This window comes from Dioscorea cayenensis, chromosome 8 (assembly GCF_009730915.1).
Source record: "Dioscorea cayenensis subsp. rotundata cultivar TDr96_F1 chromosome 8, TDr96_F1_v2_PseudoChromosome.rev07_lg8_w22 25.fasta, whole genome shotgun sequence".
Taxonomy (NCBI): Eukaryota; Viridiplantae; Streptophyta; class Magnoliopsida; order Dioscoreales; family Dioscoreaceae; genus Dioscorea; species Dioscorea cayenensis.
Genome location: NC_052478.1, coordinates 10,441,298 through 10,459,604, shown reverse-complemented (window position 1 = coordinate 10,459,604; position 18,307 = coordinate 10,441,298). Strand labels below are relative to the sequence as shown.

The 18,307-nt window shown below is 30.3% G+C and overlaps 1 protein-coding gene across 5 annotated transcripts; it reads left to right on the top strand.

Annotated features, from left to right (window-relative positions):
- Positions 1–6,019: 6,019 nt before the first annotated feature.
- Positions 6,020–9,009, top strand: LOC120266579 (bZIP transcription factor TGA10-like). 5 transcript variants are annotated; one of them, XM_039274221.1, is made up of 11 exons: positions 6,020–6,249; positions 6,447–6,526; positions 6,601–6,680; positions 6,783–6,854; positions 6,938–6,994; positions 7,064–7,123; positions 7,243–7,320; positions 7,399–7,471; positions 7,593–7,864; positions 8,160–8,399; positions 8,570–9,009. In XM_039274221.1, the coding sequence occupies exons 1-11, from the start codon at positions 6,170–6,172 to the stop codon at positions 8,717–8,719; spliced, it is 1,242 nt and encodes a 413-aa protein (XP_039130155.1). In that variant the 5' UTR covers positions 6,020–6,169; the 3' UTR covers positions 8,720–9,009. The 5 variants fall into 5 exon arrangements, with proteins under 5 accessions (XP_039130155.1, XP_039130154.1, XP_039130152.1 ...); XM_039274220.1 differs by having other exon boundaries at positions 6,441–6,526; positions 6,607–6,680; XM_039274218.1 differs by having other exon boundaries at positions 6,441–6,526.
- Positions 9,010–18,307: the final 9,298 nt, after the last annotated feature.

The window sequence follows — 18,307 nt, the reverse complement described above, 5'->3', positions numbered from 1 at the left end:
TTAATGTCTCCTAAAAATGGCAGGTTGGCAAGGGGACAAGAACATGCCATTCCACAACAAGATCTTTAAGGTCAGCAAAGCAATAACTAAACTTTTACAAGTATGTGCTTGTTTTGATGTTTTATTTATTGGTTACTGAATGAATGGTAATGAAGGTTGAAGATGTGGAGAAGAAGGGTTCATTGATGGGAAGAAGAAGCATCATACCAACAACATCTGCAAGGCTTGTTCCTACCGGTCCTGATCCAATCCACCATAACCAAGCACCTAACTCCCTTTCTCCTTGATTTTTCCTTTCCTTTTTTTTTTGGTTGAATAATTTCAGTACTATATATTTAGTGGTGGTTATTTCAATCTGTTTTCTACTGTTTTAGGAGCAAAAAATTTATGAGAAATTGATATTTGTTATGAAAGTTTCCTTCATTACTGTTTGTTGTTGTTGTTGTTGTTGTTGTTGTTTTCATAAAATATGAGAATAAAATTGGAACTTCAATGTTTTGATTTGAAGAAAGAATGTTTTGGTGGGATTATCACTTGAAGATCAAGCATTGATTTCAATATGAACACTGTGATTAATGACAAGATATTAATTTGGTAACATATCACTTCATTGTTAAGCATATCATTCTAAATTCTAATCCATTTAATGGGCTTATATTTTCATTCAGTTCACAATATGGTTATTATGTATACCCTTTGACAAAGAAGAAATTACACGTTTGCCTTTGAGAAAAATAGAATTACTTTTAAGGACATCACCTGTTTTGCATTGGGAAAACTAAAATTTTCTTAATTTTTTTCGCCTTTCTTTTGGTGGTCTCCAACTTATCTTTCTTTTCTCATGTTCATTCCTTGACCTATATCTTGACCTATAATTCTTCTTTTCACATTCTCTCTCTCTCTCTCTCTCTCTCTCTCTCTCTCTCTCTCTCTCTCTTTGTTTTTTTTTTCTATGAGGTTGAAGATAAACGTTTTTTTTATTTTATTGTCAATTTTAGACAATTTTAACGTTTTTTTTATTTGACAATATACATGTTAAATTTTAATAATGCAAAACCACCAAAATATACTTAATATATTCATTTGATAAAATATTTATTTTATTTTAACTGAACAACATAATTAATATTTAGATATAACCTGTCACAACAATTTACAAACAAAACATTCACATCGTTGTTGTAAAGCTAATTAAAATTAGAGTTTAGAGAACAGGTTAATGAGTGGAGAGAAAGACCAAAGTGCTATATTATTTATATATATATATTGATTAGGCTAAGAGTTCTTACAATGCAGGAGTAAATTTAATCCAAATTATATTGCTTCATGTTTAAGTAATTGGAATTGGTTAATATAGATTGGGTCAAACATCTTTTAGATGTGCCTCAAGATTGAATGCAAAATCAACAGACTAATTAGAAGTGTTCACACAGGAAGCTTTGAGGTTTTACTTGTGCGTCCTCTTACCCAATCAGTAAAGAAATTGGGTTATAAGCCCAAACAGCCGAGGACTCTTGGCACCCACTTGCGTCTAGCGTGTTTCAATTTTAGCCAATTAGAGTCTCACGGGCAATACTTTTTACAATAGAACTAATGCCCACCATACCAAAGGCTCTTTGACAAATGAAAATAATTGAAACATTTTAATAAAAAAAATATACAAATAACTTGAGTGGCTAATTAAATAGAAGACAGATTAAAAATTAAAACATTTTTAATTAAAGTTGGTAACCAAAGACTATAATAAAAATTGCATGACAATACATGCAATTTTGTGTTTTCTTTGGGTAATGTGGTGTGTCCATATACATATATATATTCTTAGGGATTTGCATAATTCACTTAAACTTAACATCAGTTTTCTAAATTCAAGCCTAACTGATTGAAATAATACAGGAACAAATAAATATTAACTACAGTTATTGATGGAAGATTAGGTATTAAAGTTAATTAGGCTAATGCAACTCAAAGCAGAAGCTTATCATCAATTAAGAACATCCAAAGGGTTAGGTAAGCAAACTTTGGTGTAGATAATGAATCTTTACTAATCATATGCTTGACCTAATATATAAATTTAATTTTCAAAAGTGAAAAATCCACTGATTGAAGCAGAAGAAATTGAATTTCCTTTTTATCTATTTATTTATTTTTCTGTTCTCCTTTTCCCCATACATTGATGTGATATAAGAGTGCTCTTTTGACCCTAATATTTCATTTCTTTTGCTATTGAACCCCTAAGAATAATCCATGGGCCCTATGATATTGATAATTAGGAATTAATGTGTGCTTTTCTTTAGATTGGACATTGATTAATTGATTAAATGCTGACATTAACTTAACTGGGTCCTCCATGAGGGTGACTTTGTCATATTTTTTATAAATTTGGTTTATGGAAACTTACGGTGTTTTAATTAAATTTGTGCATTATTTGTTTAAAAATAATTTAAACAATTGAATTTATATAATTAAATCAGTATAATTTTTTTAAATATTTTTCGATTGATAAAAGCAAAAATTTTAAATAAAAATAGTAATTCTGTTTGATTGCTGCTTGGCAATTGAAGTGGCCCAATTAATTATAATATAAATGCATTAAATTTGATAAAATAACATTATGAATTATATTATGTTGCTCCTTACATTATAGTATATATATTGTAAATTTTATAAATAAAAAATAAAAAAGATATTTTTTTTATTCATATTTTTAGAAACCATTAATTTATCGTCTGGATCTCACAATCTTAATTTTAAATTTTGATTTTAATGTATATTTTTAATATTCTTTTTTAATAAAAAACATGTTAATATATCAAAACTGTTAAAATTAGAAGGCATTTCTCCCCATATATACATTAAGCGTATTACCTTTGAATTTTCGATTTGCATATATTGCATATATAACTTTGTTAAAATCATCTTTGAAACAAGCATACCGAATCATTAAAATTCTATTATATGTGTATATGGAGATACATAGCTTAATGTAATTTGTGCAAAGTATAAATCAATTCATAGTAATTAACATTTTCTTAAGGTCACCATCATCATGACTTGAGAATATATTGAATGATCTTGGATGAATTCAGTAGTTTATTTGATAAACCTAATTCGTTAGAACAACATTACTTTATTTATTGTTTTTCTTATTCTTTTTCTAGGAGTAAAGTCGGATTCTAGATTTGCTTTTATAAAAAGTCATATTTTTATATTTTTATATTTAATATATTTATACCATAAATTTCACATGATTTAATCTTAAATAAAACAATATTTATTAATTTATCAAATATATTAAATTAACTGTATATTTTGCACTTATTTTATTATTAGTAAATGAAATAAAATTTTTGTGCTGTTTTAGCTTTATACAATCAAAACTTTTCAGTCAGATGATTTTCATAATCAAGCCAACCAGAGTCTTGGTATCCTACAACTTTAATTAAATCCAAGTACAAAAGAAGTATACAATTTATATTAGCATCTATAGAAAACATTACTTTTAACTGAATTTTATTTTTCAAAATATCATAAATGAAAATATATCATCTTGTGTCTACATATCCACCATCAATACAAATGCAACATGGCACCTTACAAGCATTTCTTCCCACCAAATTGATCAATAGATAACTTTGATTTATTGCTTTTATTATTATTTTTTTAATGATTTGAGATTTCTATCTTGTTAATTTACCAAAAAAAACCAAAATACTATAACTTTGATGTTATTGTAAACACAAGTATGGTATAATAATGAAAAATATGAAGATAAATAATATTATTTTTCATATGTTTCTCCACGTCACTAGTAAGTTTGAACTTTTCTTTTTGTGATTTGAAATTTTTATCTTTTCAATTTATCAAAATACATGGTAGCATTGATTTTAATGTAAACCATATATAATAACGATATGAATAACAACAGTATAAATTAATATCGATAATGATAACAATAATTATATAATAAATCGAATACAAAACCTAATTCCCTTATTTTTGGTTTCTTAAGAAGTGGGTGAGAGAGAGCTCCCCTTATCTAATTAAATGCCAAAAGTACAACAATCTACACTGACTAATTAAGTTTGTTTTCATGGATGTGTCTGGCTTTACCTAATCCAATTATCCTCCAAAGACTTACTTAAAGAATTGGTTTGCAGAACAAGCAACAATAACTTGAAAAAAGAAATGATTTAAGCCAATACTCCAACTCCCTTGAAAATGACATGAGAATTTTTTAGAAAAAAACTTGAAATTTTTATTAAGTTCTCAAGAGAATTCTTCGTCTATTAATTCTATTTTTATTCATTTCATTTTTATGATGTTTCTAATTCTTTGATTTATTTTTGTTTGTATTTGAATTGAAGAAAAAAAACATAAAAATATTCCCCTTCTCCTTGCTACAAGTCTTTGTATCATTGAAGAATATCTTTTTTTTTTTTTTTGGAATAATTGACTTTCTTAAGCAAAATTTTAGTATAAATTCAACTTCCATTAAAAAATGCAAGGTGTTTAGGGATAACATAATTGCTATATATATATATATATTTATATATATGCTATGCATAAAATATATGTAATAAAGTAATAAATAATAAATAAATACATATGATGAGAATTAACATAGTTTACAATTAGTATTGTTGACTATATATTATGAATAATGACTTTTCGCATCTTCATTTGATAGAATTCAATGTAATATATATATATATATATATATATATATATATATATATAACTTTTTGCTAAGTTTGAACTTTAAGGTGTTAATTAACTTATGATGATTCTCAATGAATAAATTAATTAAATCAACAAATAAATAAAATGACTCATTTTATATATAAAGGATACATAAATGTTTGTATTTTGATAAAAGTCATAAAAAATAGGAAATATTTTTTTGAAGTATATAAATTAGACTTCCTGACACGTGTCATCCAATCTACACGTGCGGGTGACCTTTCCTCGGCTGTTTGGCCAAAAATGATTAAATGACTAAACTAGCCTTTCACTATACATATATTGCATTTATAGAAAAGAACCTAATTATCTTCGTTATTTCTCATAATAAATTTAAAATGGACTAATTAACATAATTTCATCCTTATTTTTTGCAGTAACTTGGTAGATATGAATAGAGGATTTATATAGTTTGTTAAATATTTTCCATTATATTTTATTATAAAATTATTCTTCAAGTTCTTCACTTAGGCATGAATAAATTTGCTCATAATTTTACTTTCAAAAATTATAAAAATAGTTCAAACTGCTCATGTAAGTTTTAGAATAAAAAATTTCCTAAACTAGAATAATTTGTTAGTAGTATTTATCTCTTAAGCTAATAGATCCAATACATATTCCATAAATATATATGAGTTTCCATCACTAAAAAAAATGCCTCAAAACAAACAAATTTATATAATTCAAGAATCAAAATAAAAAAGAAAAAATTTATTCCAACCACCACGACAACATTAAATCCCACTTCAAAGCCGGCAATAAGTAATAATTTTAAAAAACTTAATTCTTATGGTCTTTCATCACTAAAAATAACCCAAAACAATCACATTTATATAATTCAAAAATAAAAGTAAAAAAAATTATTCCAGCCACTAAAACAACATTAAACCCCACTAGGTTCAAGGTCGGTAGTGAGGATGACTTTAAAACCTTAATTCTTATGGCTTAAAATTAAAAGAAAAAAAAAATTATATAGAAACCCTAATAATGGTCACAAGGGCAATTCAGTCATTTGATAAGCAAAACCCTCATCACCAGTGTTATGGTCACCATCTTAAGTTGTTTCCAACTTCTCCACCGGTACCTTTCCATTGGTCTACGGTGGCTTTTGTCCTCATCCCACCCATTAGTTTTAGAGCGGTGACTTTACCATCTCCAACCAAACTCTTCTGTTTGAAAACAAAGATAATCTAACAAGACATTGAAAATTATATATATATATATATAGCAACACTTCCACAAAACTAAAGTTATTTCTTCTTCTTTCTTCATTTTTTCCCAATTTCTTTTGTTGAACTTTTCTTCTTTGAGAGCACAAACATAAGTTTGTTTCACCATTAATGGCTTCCTTTCAATTGCAGTCTCTAGGAGATTAGAGAGTTAGAGAATTAAACAGATATAGATAGAGCTTTCAAGGTTGTCTTCAATGGCACAGAAGCAAGGAGAGCATCAGATTTCTTTTGGGATGGCTCAACCTTCTTCTTCTTCAATTCATCCAAACTTCATGTAATTTATTGATTTATTTATTATTTGTTTGAGATGAGATTCATGTCTTGATTTTATTTATTTATTTATTCTAATTCACTTAATTTTGTTCTATGAATGGAAGAGTTTTGATTTGGAAAAATTAGGTGGTGTTGATGTCTTTTTCAGTGAACATCTTGAGGTTGATATGATTCCTTTGGTTTTATGAATAGGATCAGCAAAGAGAGCAATGGTGCATATGACTTGGGGGAGTTGGATCAAGCTCTATTTCTTTACCTTGATGCTCAAGAGCAAAGAGGTAATCAATTAATAAGTTTACACAAATCATCATCTTGTCCTAACTTCTTTTACTGTTTAATTACTGTTTCTAAGTTGCAGCTTCAGGAGAGTTAATGCCAGAAACTCTGAATATCTTCCCTTCTCAACCAATGCATGAAGAGCCATCTATGAAAGTATGTCAAATCATTTTTTAATTAACTTTGTTAAAGCTCTCTGATGATCATCTTAATATATGTATATATATATAAACATAATTTTCGTTTGTTTTTCATAAGAAGAGTTCAAAGAGTGCTAGTGATCCTCAAGCTTCTTCTGAGATAGCAAACGATGTGAAGCCATTGGTGAAGGTGAAAAACTACAAACATGAACTGATAAACAAATATATATCTACACACATGTTTATTATTGTTATTGTTTTGTTTGTGAACAGAGAAAAAATATTACATCAAGCTCAGACCATGAAGGGCCAAAAACACCAGATCCAAAGGTGAGTTTTCAATATATTCATGCCTTTTGTTTGTGTTTTAATTTCTTTGTGTGTGTGTATAATTTATAGACATTGAGAAGGCTTGCACAAAATAGAGAAGCGGCCAGGAAAAGCAGACTCAGAAAGAAGGTTGGCAAAAACACAATTTCATTATATTTCTCTCTCTCTCTCTCTCTCTCTCTCTCTCTCTCTCTCTCTCTCTCTAGATTCAATTGACATCTCAATTGCCTTGTTGAATTTAACAACAGGCATATGTTCAACAACTTGAGTGCAGTAGGATTAAACTAGCACAAATAGAACAAGAGCTGCAAAGGTCAAGAGCACAGGTGAAGGCTTGATAACATTTTGCTTTTACATTCTTCTTGATTTTTACTAATGTTATTGATTCAATTTGTCTTGTTTAGGGTCTGTTCTTCGGTGCCGAAGGGCTTATCGGTGAGCACGGGCTCCACCCTGGCTTTGGCAATCTTAGCTCAGGCAAACTCTTGATCATATAATCAGCTCTAAAATCATATATATATATATATATATATATATATATATGTATGTATATATGTTCATCATTGAAGTTTGGAGCTTGTTTTGAGTTTTAATGTAGATCCGGCAATGTTTGATATGGAGTATGCTCGGTGGCTTGAAGAGCATCACCGGAGAATGTGTGAGTTGAGAGCGGCGGTGGATGAGCACATGCAGGAGAATGAGCTGCAAATTTATGTCGGACACTGTCTCGCTCACTATGATGAGGTGATGAACCTCAAAAATATCGCCATCAAAACCGATGTCTTTCATTTACTCTCCGGCGTGTGGATGGCTCCAGCCGAGCGATGCTTCATGTGGTTGGGAGGATTCCGGCCTTCGAAAATCATCAAGGTTTTTTCAAAACCCTAACCCTAACCCTAATTGAATATTTTACTTTGCAAAAGTGACCGAAAAGTGTAGGGTAAACATAAAAAAAGTTAGAAGGTCACTTTTGATGGAAAAGTTGTGCCTTACACTTTGGATTTTAGTTCATGTTTCTGTAGACTATTGAGAGATGAACCTTCCTTGCTTGATAAAGTAATGAAGTAGATGAATGATGCAGAAGGTTTTCATATATTATATTATTACTCTTTGATATTAATTAATTTTTATATGACATATATATAATTTGTGCTTACTTTTGTAGATTATCATGAGCAATTTGGAGCCATTAACAGAGCAACAACTAATACAAATATACAACCTACAACAAATGGCACAAGAGAATGAAGAAGCTCTAAGTCAAGGACTTGAATCCCTTCAACAATCACTATCAAACACCATTCTCTCTGAAGCTTTGAGCTTCCCATCAAACATGGCTGATTACATGGACCAAATGGCCATGGCAATGAACAAGCTCTCCTCCCTTGAGACCTTTGTTAAACAAGTAAGCATTTTGTCAACACTTTTATGATGCTAATTAGAGACTTCAATTCATTAATTATTAGTTGGTCACCTAATTTCACTTTCTTTTCAACCTACTTCCTCATTTTTCTACATGAAATGATATAAAGAAGAATATCTTAATTTATTTGTGCGTGTGTTCCATTTTTACAGGCAGATAGTTTGAGGCAGCAAACATTGCATAGGTTAAACCAGATCTTGACAAGTCGGCAAATGGCTCGCTGCTTGCTCATTATCGCTGAGTATTTTCATCGTCTTCGAGCTCTTAGTTCTCTCTGGCTTTCTAGACCTAGGCAGGAATGAGAGAGATTTCTCTCAAGTTTTTCTAGATTTACAAATAGACGTTTTGAGATGAACATTAGGACTTAGCAGTTAATGAAGGAAACAAGAATATGACAGACAATGACAGTATGAAGTTTCTTCTTCTTCTTCTTCTTCTTCCTTTTTTTTTCAAGTATGAAGAACAATGTGAAGCTGAACAAAACGTGTATGAGAGAGGTGATGAATGTTGATGCTCTCTTTCTCTTTCACATTTATCTCTTTGTATTATCTCTTTGTTTCACATTTATCTCTCTCTTTCACTGTTATATATAGTAAATCATATCCATCACTCAAATGATAAAGAAACTGAAAGTTAATTGTCAATAATTCTTCGGTTGAATATCTATAGCAGTGGGTTGTTGCAGGCATTGCTTATAATTAGGGTTTTTCAAATGAACAAGTTCTTTGTGACCAACTTGATCTCGATTTGGTTTAAGGTTGAGCATGGCTCGCAATTTCAAGTGTTTGAGCAGACTTTGGTTTTCGACTCAAAATTAATTTTTAGCAAAACTTGATTGAGCAAAGCTTGATAGCTTGGATAACCAGCACCTAGTATGGTAGATTGTCATGTGGAAGTAGGTGAGCAGGCGTAAGGTCAAAATGGATTCTGATACTATTCCTGGGGCTCATGTACCATCACAATACTTTTCAAATGGATTCAAGTGTGTCTCTTGTGGGAGGAGTTACATCTCTATCCTCTAAAGGTGTATATAGGGGAGACTTATTAACTCACGCAGTTTGTTTCTACAAATTTTCTAAGCATGCATGTGAAGAACTTTCATTGCCTCCATGTGGTATCTGGTGAGTTAATAAGTCCTTAAGATGTTGATAAGCCACCGTAATTAATGCACTTATATATATGTCTGTCCTTTAACACAACCATAAGTGGTGGGGAGGGGAGATTGGAAAGACTTAATAGCTTAAAATATTTGCATATATAATATTATCTTAAAAATCTATTAATTTGTATTACTTATTAGTGAGAAGGAAACTCAATCTAGAATGATGTTCTACTTTCACACTAAATTAAGATAGGTTTAAGTTATTGAAATCAAAATTGGGTTGAATTAGGAAAAAAAACTTTTTGAGTTATTTGAGTTACTCAATCTACGGAACTCGGAGGACATTGCTAGGTCAATATCCAATGATGCCGCTCCTCACTCCCATCTCCTGATTTTTCTACTCTGGTCTTTCCTCTCTAAATTCTAATTTTATCTATGCTTTCATCATTTTTTTTTTACTTTTTATCATCGACCGACGTTTTGAAAATGATATAAACTTTTTCTATATATATATAATCGCATTTTGATCCATGATATTTATATATATAAAAAAGTGTAATTTGGTGTGTGTGTATATATCATGGAACTAGGGTTATTAATTATTTTATAATTGAAGGATTATTTTTTTGTTTTATTCATAATAATATAATTTTAGGCTAAGAGAAGATGAGTAATCCAAAAGTGTAATTTCACTTCTAATAGAATTTCTTTTAAAATATTTGGGTTAGGCGAATGATACTATGATACTATGAAGAGACGTTTTTATTGGATTTTTGTGAGTATAGGCCCTAGTTTCTATCAAACTGTCATAATCAATGAATTATAATCTTTTTAGCTTGATAGGCTTGTTTCAATAAAATAACATTAAAACCCCTAAACATTCTGATATTTAGTTAATTTATTAATTAATATCAACCATTATTTCTGATATATATATATACACACAAGAGTAATATTATTTAAGCCAAATAGATAGTCCGAAGTAATATTTCAAATGGCTTGGATGACAAATTGGCATCAATGTCAACATCAAGTCATTCTTTATCTTACTTTTTTTAAAAAAAATAATTTTTTTAACCTAAATCTTTAATATTTTATGATTTTTAACATTTATAGATTTATACTAAACTCTAAACCCTAATATATACCATAAAATCTTAGATCTGAATATTATAAAATCTTATACTCAAAATTCAAAAAACATAAATTCTAAATGTTAAGCTCTAAACTCTAAATAGTAAACCGCAAAGTGATTTACAATTTAGTGTTTAGTGGGGTTTCAAGTTTACTGTACACTAAAGTTTTGATGATAATGAAAAATTAAGTTTAAAAAAGAGGGAGAAAGAGCAACATAAATGCTGACATAATTCCAACTTAGCATTAATTAGACTTATCATGCCCCGAACTCGGTTCACTGGACTAGATGCATCGACAAACGGCCACAAATTCACAAGGTCAAGACCAAATGGGCACGCAAGGCCTCAATATCTGTCTCAAAAACAATAAATATAAAAAAATTCTAACTTCACAAAAGCAAAGAATTCAAGGAATGTGATAACCAGGTTTACAACTATCGATCAGAGGAAAATCTGAAAATACAAGAGTCAAAGTTTAAACAAATAAAAGCTCCAAGTTCACAAGGAGAAGAACTAGTTACATGCTAACTAATTGGTGTTCGCTCAACGGTCCCCACTAAGCTATCCATCACACACTTACTCCTAATCTGAAAAGGATAAAACAACTATTTATGAGTTTGACAGCCCAGTAAACACCTACTAAAAATATCGGGATTACATAAAAATTTTGTAAATTTCAAAATCATACTTAAGCGTGACATCGTACAATAATTATCAGATATAAACCTAGAAATCAAAATATTTCAAGCAAATATAATTTACTAAAATGAACGGGCATATATGTGTCCCAAATAACTAATGCCAAAACAAAACATTAGAATTCATAAATTTAAACTCGGTGACCCGAGTCAAAATTTCAGAGTTCATTTGTTTACCCTCAGTGACCCGAGCCAAATTACAAGAAGTAGTTATTCTCCACTGACAGAATGATGTCAAACTATAGTTTTTTATAAGGGTTACATGTCAATGCATTCAGTGTTTATCTCCTAATGATAGGGTTAGTGCAAAGTTAATTCAGGGACTGCAAGTTTCTATGTCAGAAGTATGTTGGGTTCAAAATCGTTGTTAACGCAGAAATATTGAAATTTGATGATCCTGTTTTCTAATGAAAATATTTCCAATTGTATCAAAATAAGTCAATGATAATATAAGATAACAATAATTCAAATAAAACAATATAACAAAATCAGTCATCAAAATGATTAACTAGCAAATATGTAATCCATTAAAATATTAGATAAAAATAAAAAAATAATATAATTTTCCTCAGAAATTTTTGGAGTGAGGAAAATGAAAAGTTTGTATGCATTATGTATATAGAATTTATATATAGGTACTTACCTGTCTAACACCCAAAAAATTCTAACTCACACCAATCAATTTCTCTGGAGGAATCCTATATTTGGAAGAAACCCTATCAGATTTACTGATAATAAGAATTAAAAAAAAAAAACCAAAGATATGCAAGAAGTATTTCATGACACCCATGAAGCTATTAAAGTCAAGTGGCTAATAAACAACTCCATCATGCCCTTGACGATAGAAAACGGCGTAACTTTGTGAATTTCTATCCAAATCAGGAATTTCTACCTTCTAACAAACTAGACATCTACATCTATTATTAGCATATCAAATTTCATAATAATTTGAGATCTATAGAGTTTAAACCATAAATTTGAGTAAACCTATTTCAACAAATTATAAAATTCAGACACACCCTTCCTAGCAAGAATATCTCACAACATAAACCATCAAATCAAATCAAACTTTAGGAGCAGATAACTAACTCAAAATGGAACAACTTTGTAACTCAGAATGAGCCATGATTCCAAATCTAAGATAATGAAATTGTCTAACCAATCTTAATTCTTTTTGCAGAAATGTCAATCAAGCACAAATATAGTAATATGGCTATAACTCAAACATTACAGAGGCATAAATTCTAAAATTTTGAAGATCCATAGATAATGTCGACTTCTACAACTTTCATATATAATTCTATATCTAATTCAAACTCTAAATTCATGAAAAATATCAATAACTCTTCAAGCTCCGTATAGAAATCTTATTCATGGCACCTGAATTTAAAGGCTATAACTTATATTATACACATGCAGTGTCATGCCCTAACCCACGGGCACAGGACGTGACAACTTGAGGAAGAATACCCATGCCACTCAACCCTCAGGTCATCTCAAGGCTAACAAATACCTGGAATGAACAGCACTAAATAGAAAAAATCCTAACTCAAAATATACAAAAGATGGAACATGTGGGTAACATAGAGGAAGCAACATAACCAAGACCTGATAATAGGGTTCAATATATGTACTAGTCAACAATAACACAAGATTCTCAAGAAGAAATCAACAACATATAAAACATGCAAAATAGGGTGACAAATACACTAGCGGATCCATGTCCTTATACAATGCAAAATATTCAAAGAAACACATACACAAGGCTAGAAATAAGAAAGAAAAAGCAATGCTTAGCACTTCATCCCACCACCATGCCACTAGAAGCTAAAGCCTAGAAGGGAGGGAGAGGGTGAGTACCTTAAGTCACTCAATAAGTGGGTTAACACAATTCTAAGAAAATATTAAATAGACCAATAAATTTCCAAGAGACAAGCTTTCGAAATAATACAAATAGCTTTTAAACATTTCTGTACATCCTTCAATAAATATGTACATATAGAAATCATGAATAGCATAAAGAATCACTTTTGCTCAAGTGAGGGTTTCAACATCATAACTCATGAATAGTAAAATATGACTTTTAAACCATAAAACAAGATACTCAACATCAAATCAATTTAATTTCCAAATAATTACAAGAGATCACCTCTCAAGTTTTACTTTGCATGAAAACATAGGTTCTTTTAACAAAATATGAAGTTTGCATCGCAAGCAAACAAGTAGTGGTCTACGAATCTCTCTAAACTCCACCTATGGTCGTAGCTAAGTTCAGAGACTTCAAGGTTCTCACACCCTTGACATTGATCCATCGGTCCACCGGGTGGTGACTTTGGCTTCCCAATGAATATCCAATCAGGGCTCTACACTCTCACTTGAACTGGACGAATAACTTAGCTGGTCTACACACCACAGTCTGGCCGTGAAGATCGCCTACTGCAGCAGGATGTCACCAACAAAAACAATGAAATACATGTATGTCTCACCATAAAGTCCTTACCCAGGATAGCATTCACATTTTCACAAATGAAATCATTTTTATATGCACCGATATCAATAACACCATATTAGGCACAAAATTTCATTAATTGACATACGGTCCAAATCCAGGATAAATATCTGCATTTCAGAAAGAAAAACTCTTTCAGATTCAGAAATGTCAGCCGTACAATTCTACGGATATAGGTTTCACAAACCATTTTCCAAATGTAAACACCAATAATATTGATAGAAAGCATTGAACATACTTTTTAGATATCTTTAAAATAATGAAGTTCATTAGAACAAATCCTGGCTTTTGGCCCAATTAAAACTTACACAATACTCATGATCATTCTAGCTACCTTCACCTCTTAAACATTTCATTAAACATCACCAAAATATATGAGCAATTTCAAGAACAATTCAAGTATAATATCCAAGTCTTCCATGAAAGTATGAAAGTACTACCTTACCTACATTTTTCTCAAACTTGATATCACCTTTACAACATCTCACAATTTGATAAAAAGACATTCACCAAAAATCTATAATAATGCACAAGTAAGTCATTACCAACCTTAGTTGCTAAAATACGAATCTAACTCACTCATAAGAAAATAATTGCCAATCAAACAGATTTACATATACCAAAGCCACCATGAACCTACAAATATGTTTATGTCATTACATGTACCTATGAGTGTGAAGAAATCATCCACGTCTTTCATAAATAATAATGCTTTTAGGATCTTGATTGCCATCAGATTCCATCATCGATTAACCTAAATAAATTTTTTTCATCAATCTTCAAATAGAATTAACAGATTTTCCAAATGTAATCCTCACAAGTTCAATGAATACATCATCAAGAAATAATATGATCTCCAACCTAAGGTAACAAGTACAAGATCAGGAATAAGACCTCTGTATGGACAATCTTTCCCAACTTTCCACAATATCAAATATACACATCAAGCTTGTGAACTTCAATTAAACTATAATTATATTTGCTAACATACAACCTTTAGATTAATTATACTCAGGCTCCATGCGCTTTACTCATAACATTATACCTCAAAACTTTTGTGATTCGATAATACAAGAGTAATTAGATTTTATATAATTTACACATAATGTTAAACAAGTCTTGCTATCAACCACATAAAGACTACCCAATAGCATACATCAAATATACCCATTATTCCTCATTAACTTAATTATTTATAACCATACACTGATTTGTTGAGATGACAAAATAATTCATCAAAACATACATGATCGATCTTCTTTAAATAAGTGCATCGTAGTCATTGTAATATTCAACAATTCCCATTCATTCAAAAGATATATATTCCAACAGGTTCAAACTTGACAATCACATCTCAAGGTCACAACAAAATTTAATGTAAAATGCCCAAAACCATTCTCATCATAACTGTAGGCTATAACGGTCAAATCAACACCTTTTTAAACCAATCAAAATATTTATTGTAAATATGATAAAGCCAGGAAAATAATTTAATTAAGGGCTAAATGCAATGCAATGCAACCCTAATCGAGGCGTAGGATTGGCTCAAAACTGGGTTCAAGGGTTTCCAAAGAGTTCATAAGGGTTCTTGGCTTCAATCTAAAACAAGAACAAGGAAGCAAGGGAGCAAGCAACTCCAAAGTACGGGAGTGCTCCATGCCATGCACTTCACAGGTTGGTTGATTTTCAGTGAATTATTATTCACAGACTATAGCAAATTGATGTTCACTATAATGTTCAAATATACCCCAACGCCAACTTGGCTCTCGCAATCTAAATCACTCGGTAAGCCCTAATAAGGCAAATGCAAGAAAACTCACCCAAGTTTCTAGTTAACACACTAGAAATGACTGAAAGTCTGAAATACCACACTAGCTCTGATACCATTACATGCAAAAAATGTAAAATTTTGTAGCAAGCTATTTAAGATTAAGATCTACAAATTCTGTATTTTTATCTCCTCCAATTTCAGCCTCTAAGTCTCACTAATTAAAGAGAGATCTCTGCTATGCTAAAAGCAAATTTCTGAATCTTATCCTCAAATAAATCAAATCCTTCACAAGAAAGCATGGATGGCTCAAGCATTTTCTTATAATCCAAACTAATATAAATTTTAAGATGATCATAACAGAATCCAATACCAAAGACTTTCTATAAGATTAACCTAACTATGAGAACAAAGGAGTCAAATCAAGGTTCTCACCAAACCCTAGCCCTATCTAGTATCACTTCACAAGCAATCATGAGAAAGAAAAGAAAAGGAATAAATCAGAACCTTACCCAGCAAGATTCATCTTTTTCCAATATATCTTGATCACTTACATGAATGAATTCTATATCTTCCCTTTAACAAGTTTATCAGTTCATAATGGTGGTCAACTAGAGATTTCTACATAGTTAATACATTTGCCTCCTTAGATAGGTCTGCTTATGGTATGTAATCGTCACTAACCTTGTCTGACTATGAAGTTACTTAATCAAAATGGTTAGCCACCCGTTCAAAGATGTTAAATTGATATGACCCCATTAGCTAGCTACCCAGACAGATTTATAAGCTTGCTATTCTTAGTTAATAACTTCCCATTCAAACTCAAGAAGTTGCTACTCAAAACCCTTATGTATCTAACTTGATTCAAAAATCATAGTATAGCTATATGTATTAATCATCGTGATGTATTGATTTATATCTCATAACATCTCCTTCAACATTACTTCCTTAGGTGATGATGTGATTGTTATTCTTGGCAAACCCTCGGCCTCTATATCTTTTTTAGGATGGGATGTAGGGAACAACATCTATTCTTCTAAATACTCCTTAGTGTCCATCAACTTCTTTTTTTGAGAGGTGACTAATCTGAAAATGGCCTTCATGGGAATTTGCTTACATATGACAATTGTTGCTAGCCAAATAGTGGGTTGTCTAGTTGTTTTGTGGCCCAAAACTAGACTTCAGGTGGATTGTCATTATCCCTGATGTGAGTTTATTGTAGTGAACCAAAATGATTAGTAATGTTGGTATACAAGGTATCCACAGTGTTATCCATGTGGAGATTCACCACTATGGCTTTCTAATGCCTTGGTGATCAAGCACTTAACAAGTTAATAAAAGGGTTAGCTTATTGGCCATTCTTGCAAACGAGTTAATTTTCCTAATTATATGTATTTGTATAGCTTGAATTTGTTAAATTTCATGGGTTATGGGTTGGATTTTATGATTGATGAAGGGGCTAAAATGTTGTGCTTAAGAGTGTATATTGAAAAATTATTGGAAATGTTAAGATTAAATGTGTTTGTGATTGCATCTATTTGTGAGAATGAAATTCTTAATATTTATTTGGCTTCATTTATGTTTGACAAATTTCTCAAATTAAGTGCAGAATTGAAGTTAGGATATGAATGATATGAATAATAATTAAGGATTAGGATGGATGTGTAAGTATATACTTGTAAGTAGAATGGGATGTATGTATCTTCTTGCATAAGTGTAGATGTATGTAAATGAAAAGCTCAGAGTTATTATTTGATGTTTATATGCATGTATAATTTTAGCTCTGAATAAGGTTTAAATGTGTGGTGATTATCGTTGTTTGTAAGTATATGAGTATTTCTTGAAATTAATTGGAGGCCGTTGACGATGTGATAATACTCGGGAAAATCAATATGGGTGGTCAATGATGGGATAGTATGTAAATTGATTTTTGTGGCTACTTGAAAATATAAGTTCTTTTATTTGTACACAGGTAATTTGAGAGACTAGTGCTTGTATTGATATATTAAGGATAGGTTTTCATGCATAATTCTATTATAGGAAAGCTTATTTTATATTGAATTTACAACTTGCTCTATAATGGTTTTATTATATATTTGATAATCATTGAGAACAATGGCTTATAATTCATCCACTTGTAAATACTACTTTGATTTATACTAGACATTGATAGATTTATCACATGTTTACAATGGCGGAGCCAGACAATTTATTAAGTGGGGTCAACGTATAAGTATAATATTACTACCTATAATGCAAAAAAAAAATACATACATACATATACAATTATATTTAAAAATATAAATAATATAAATAACAAAATAAAACAGAAGAATTTTAATTAAAAATTTATATTTAAAAAATTATATCAAATAATTAAAAATTGAAACTTATCTTTAGAGCTTAATTAGATTCTTTATTGTAGTTTGGAAGGTGAAGGGGAGAAAAAGCATTGCCTTCTTAAGAGTTTAATTTTTTAATTAAAAAAACTAAGATGTTGATAGTGTCATTGTCAAATTGGACAAAATATTAAGAAATAGCTAAAAAAAAATATTGAAAATGAAGAGGTAAAATGTGGTTTTAGTTTTAGATGTAAGATTTTATAATGTTTGAGCTTAAGATTTTTGGGTATTAAGGTTTAGATTATAAATCATTAAGAGTTAAAATTATAAAAAGA

Coding starts and splice junctions, on each gene's coding strand:
- LOC120266579 (XM_039274218.1), top strand. CDS start 6,170: ATGGCACAGAAGCAAGGAGAGCATCAGATTTCTTTTGGGATGGCTCAA. Junction 6,250..6,440: donor TCAATTCATCCAAACTTCAT/GTAATTTATTGA, acceptor TTTTATGAATAG/GATCAGCAAAGAGAGCAATG. Junction 8,400..8,569: donor TTGAGACCTTTGTTAAACAA/GTAAGCATTTTG, acceptor CCATTTTTACAG/GCAGATAGTTTGAGGCAGCA.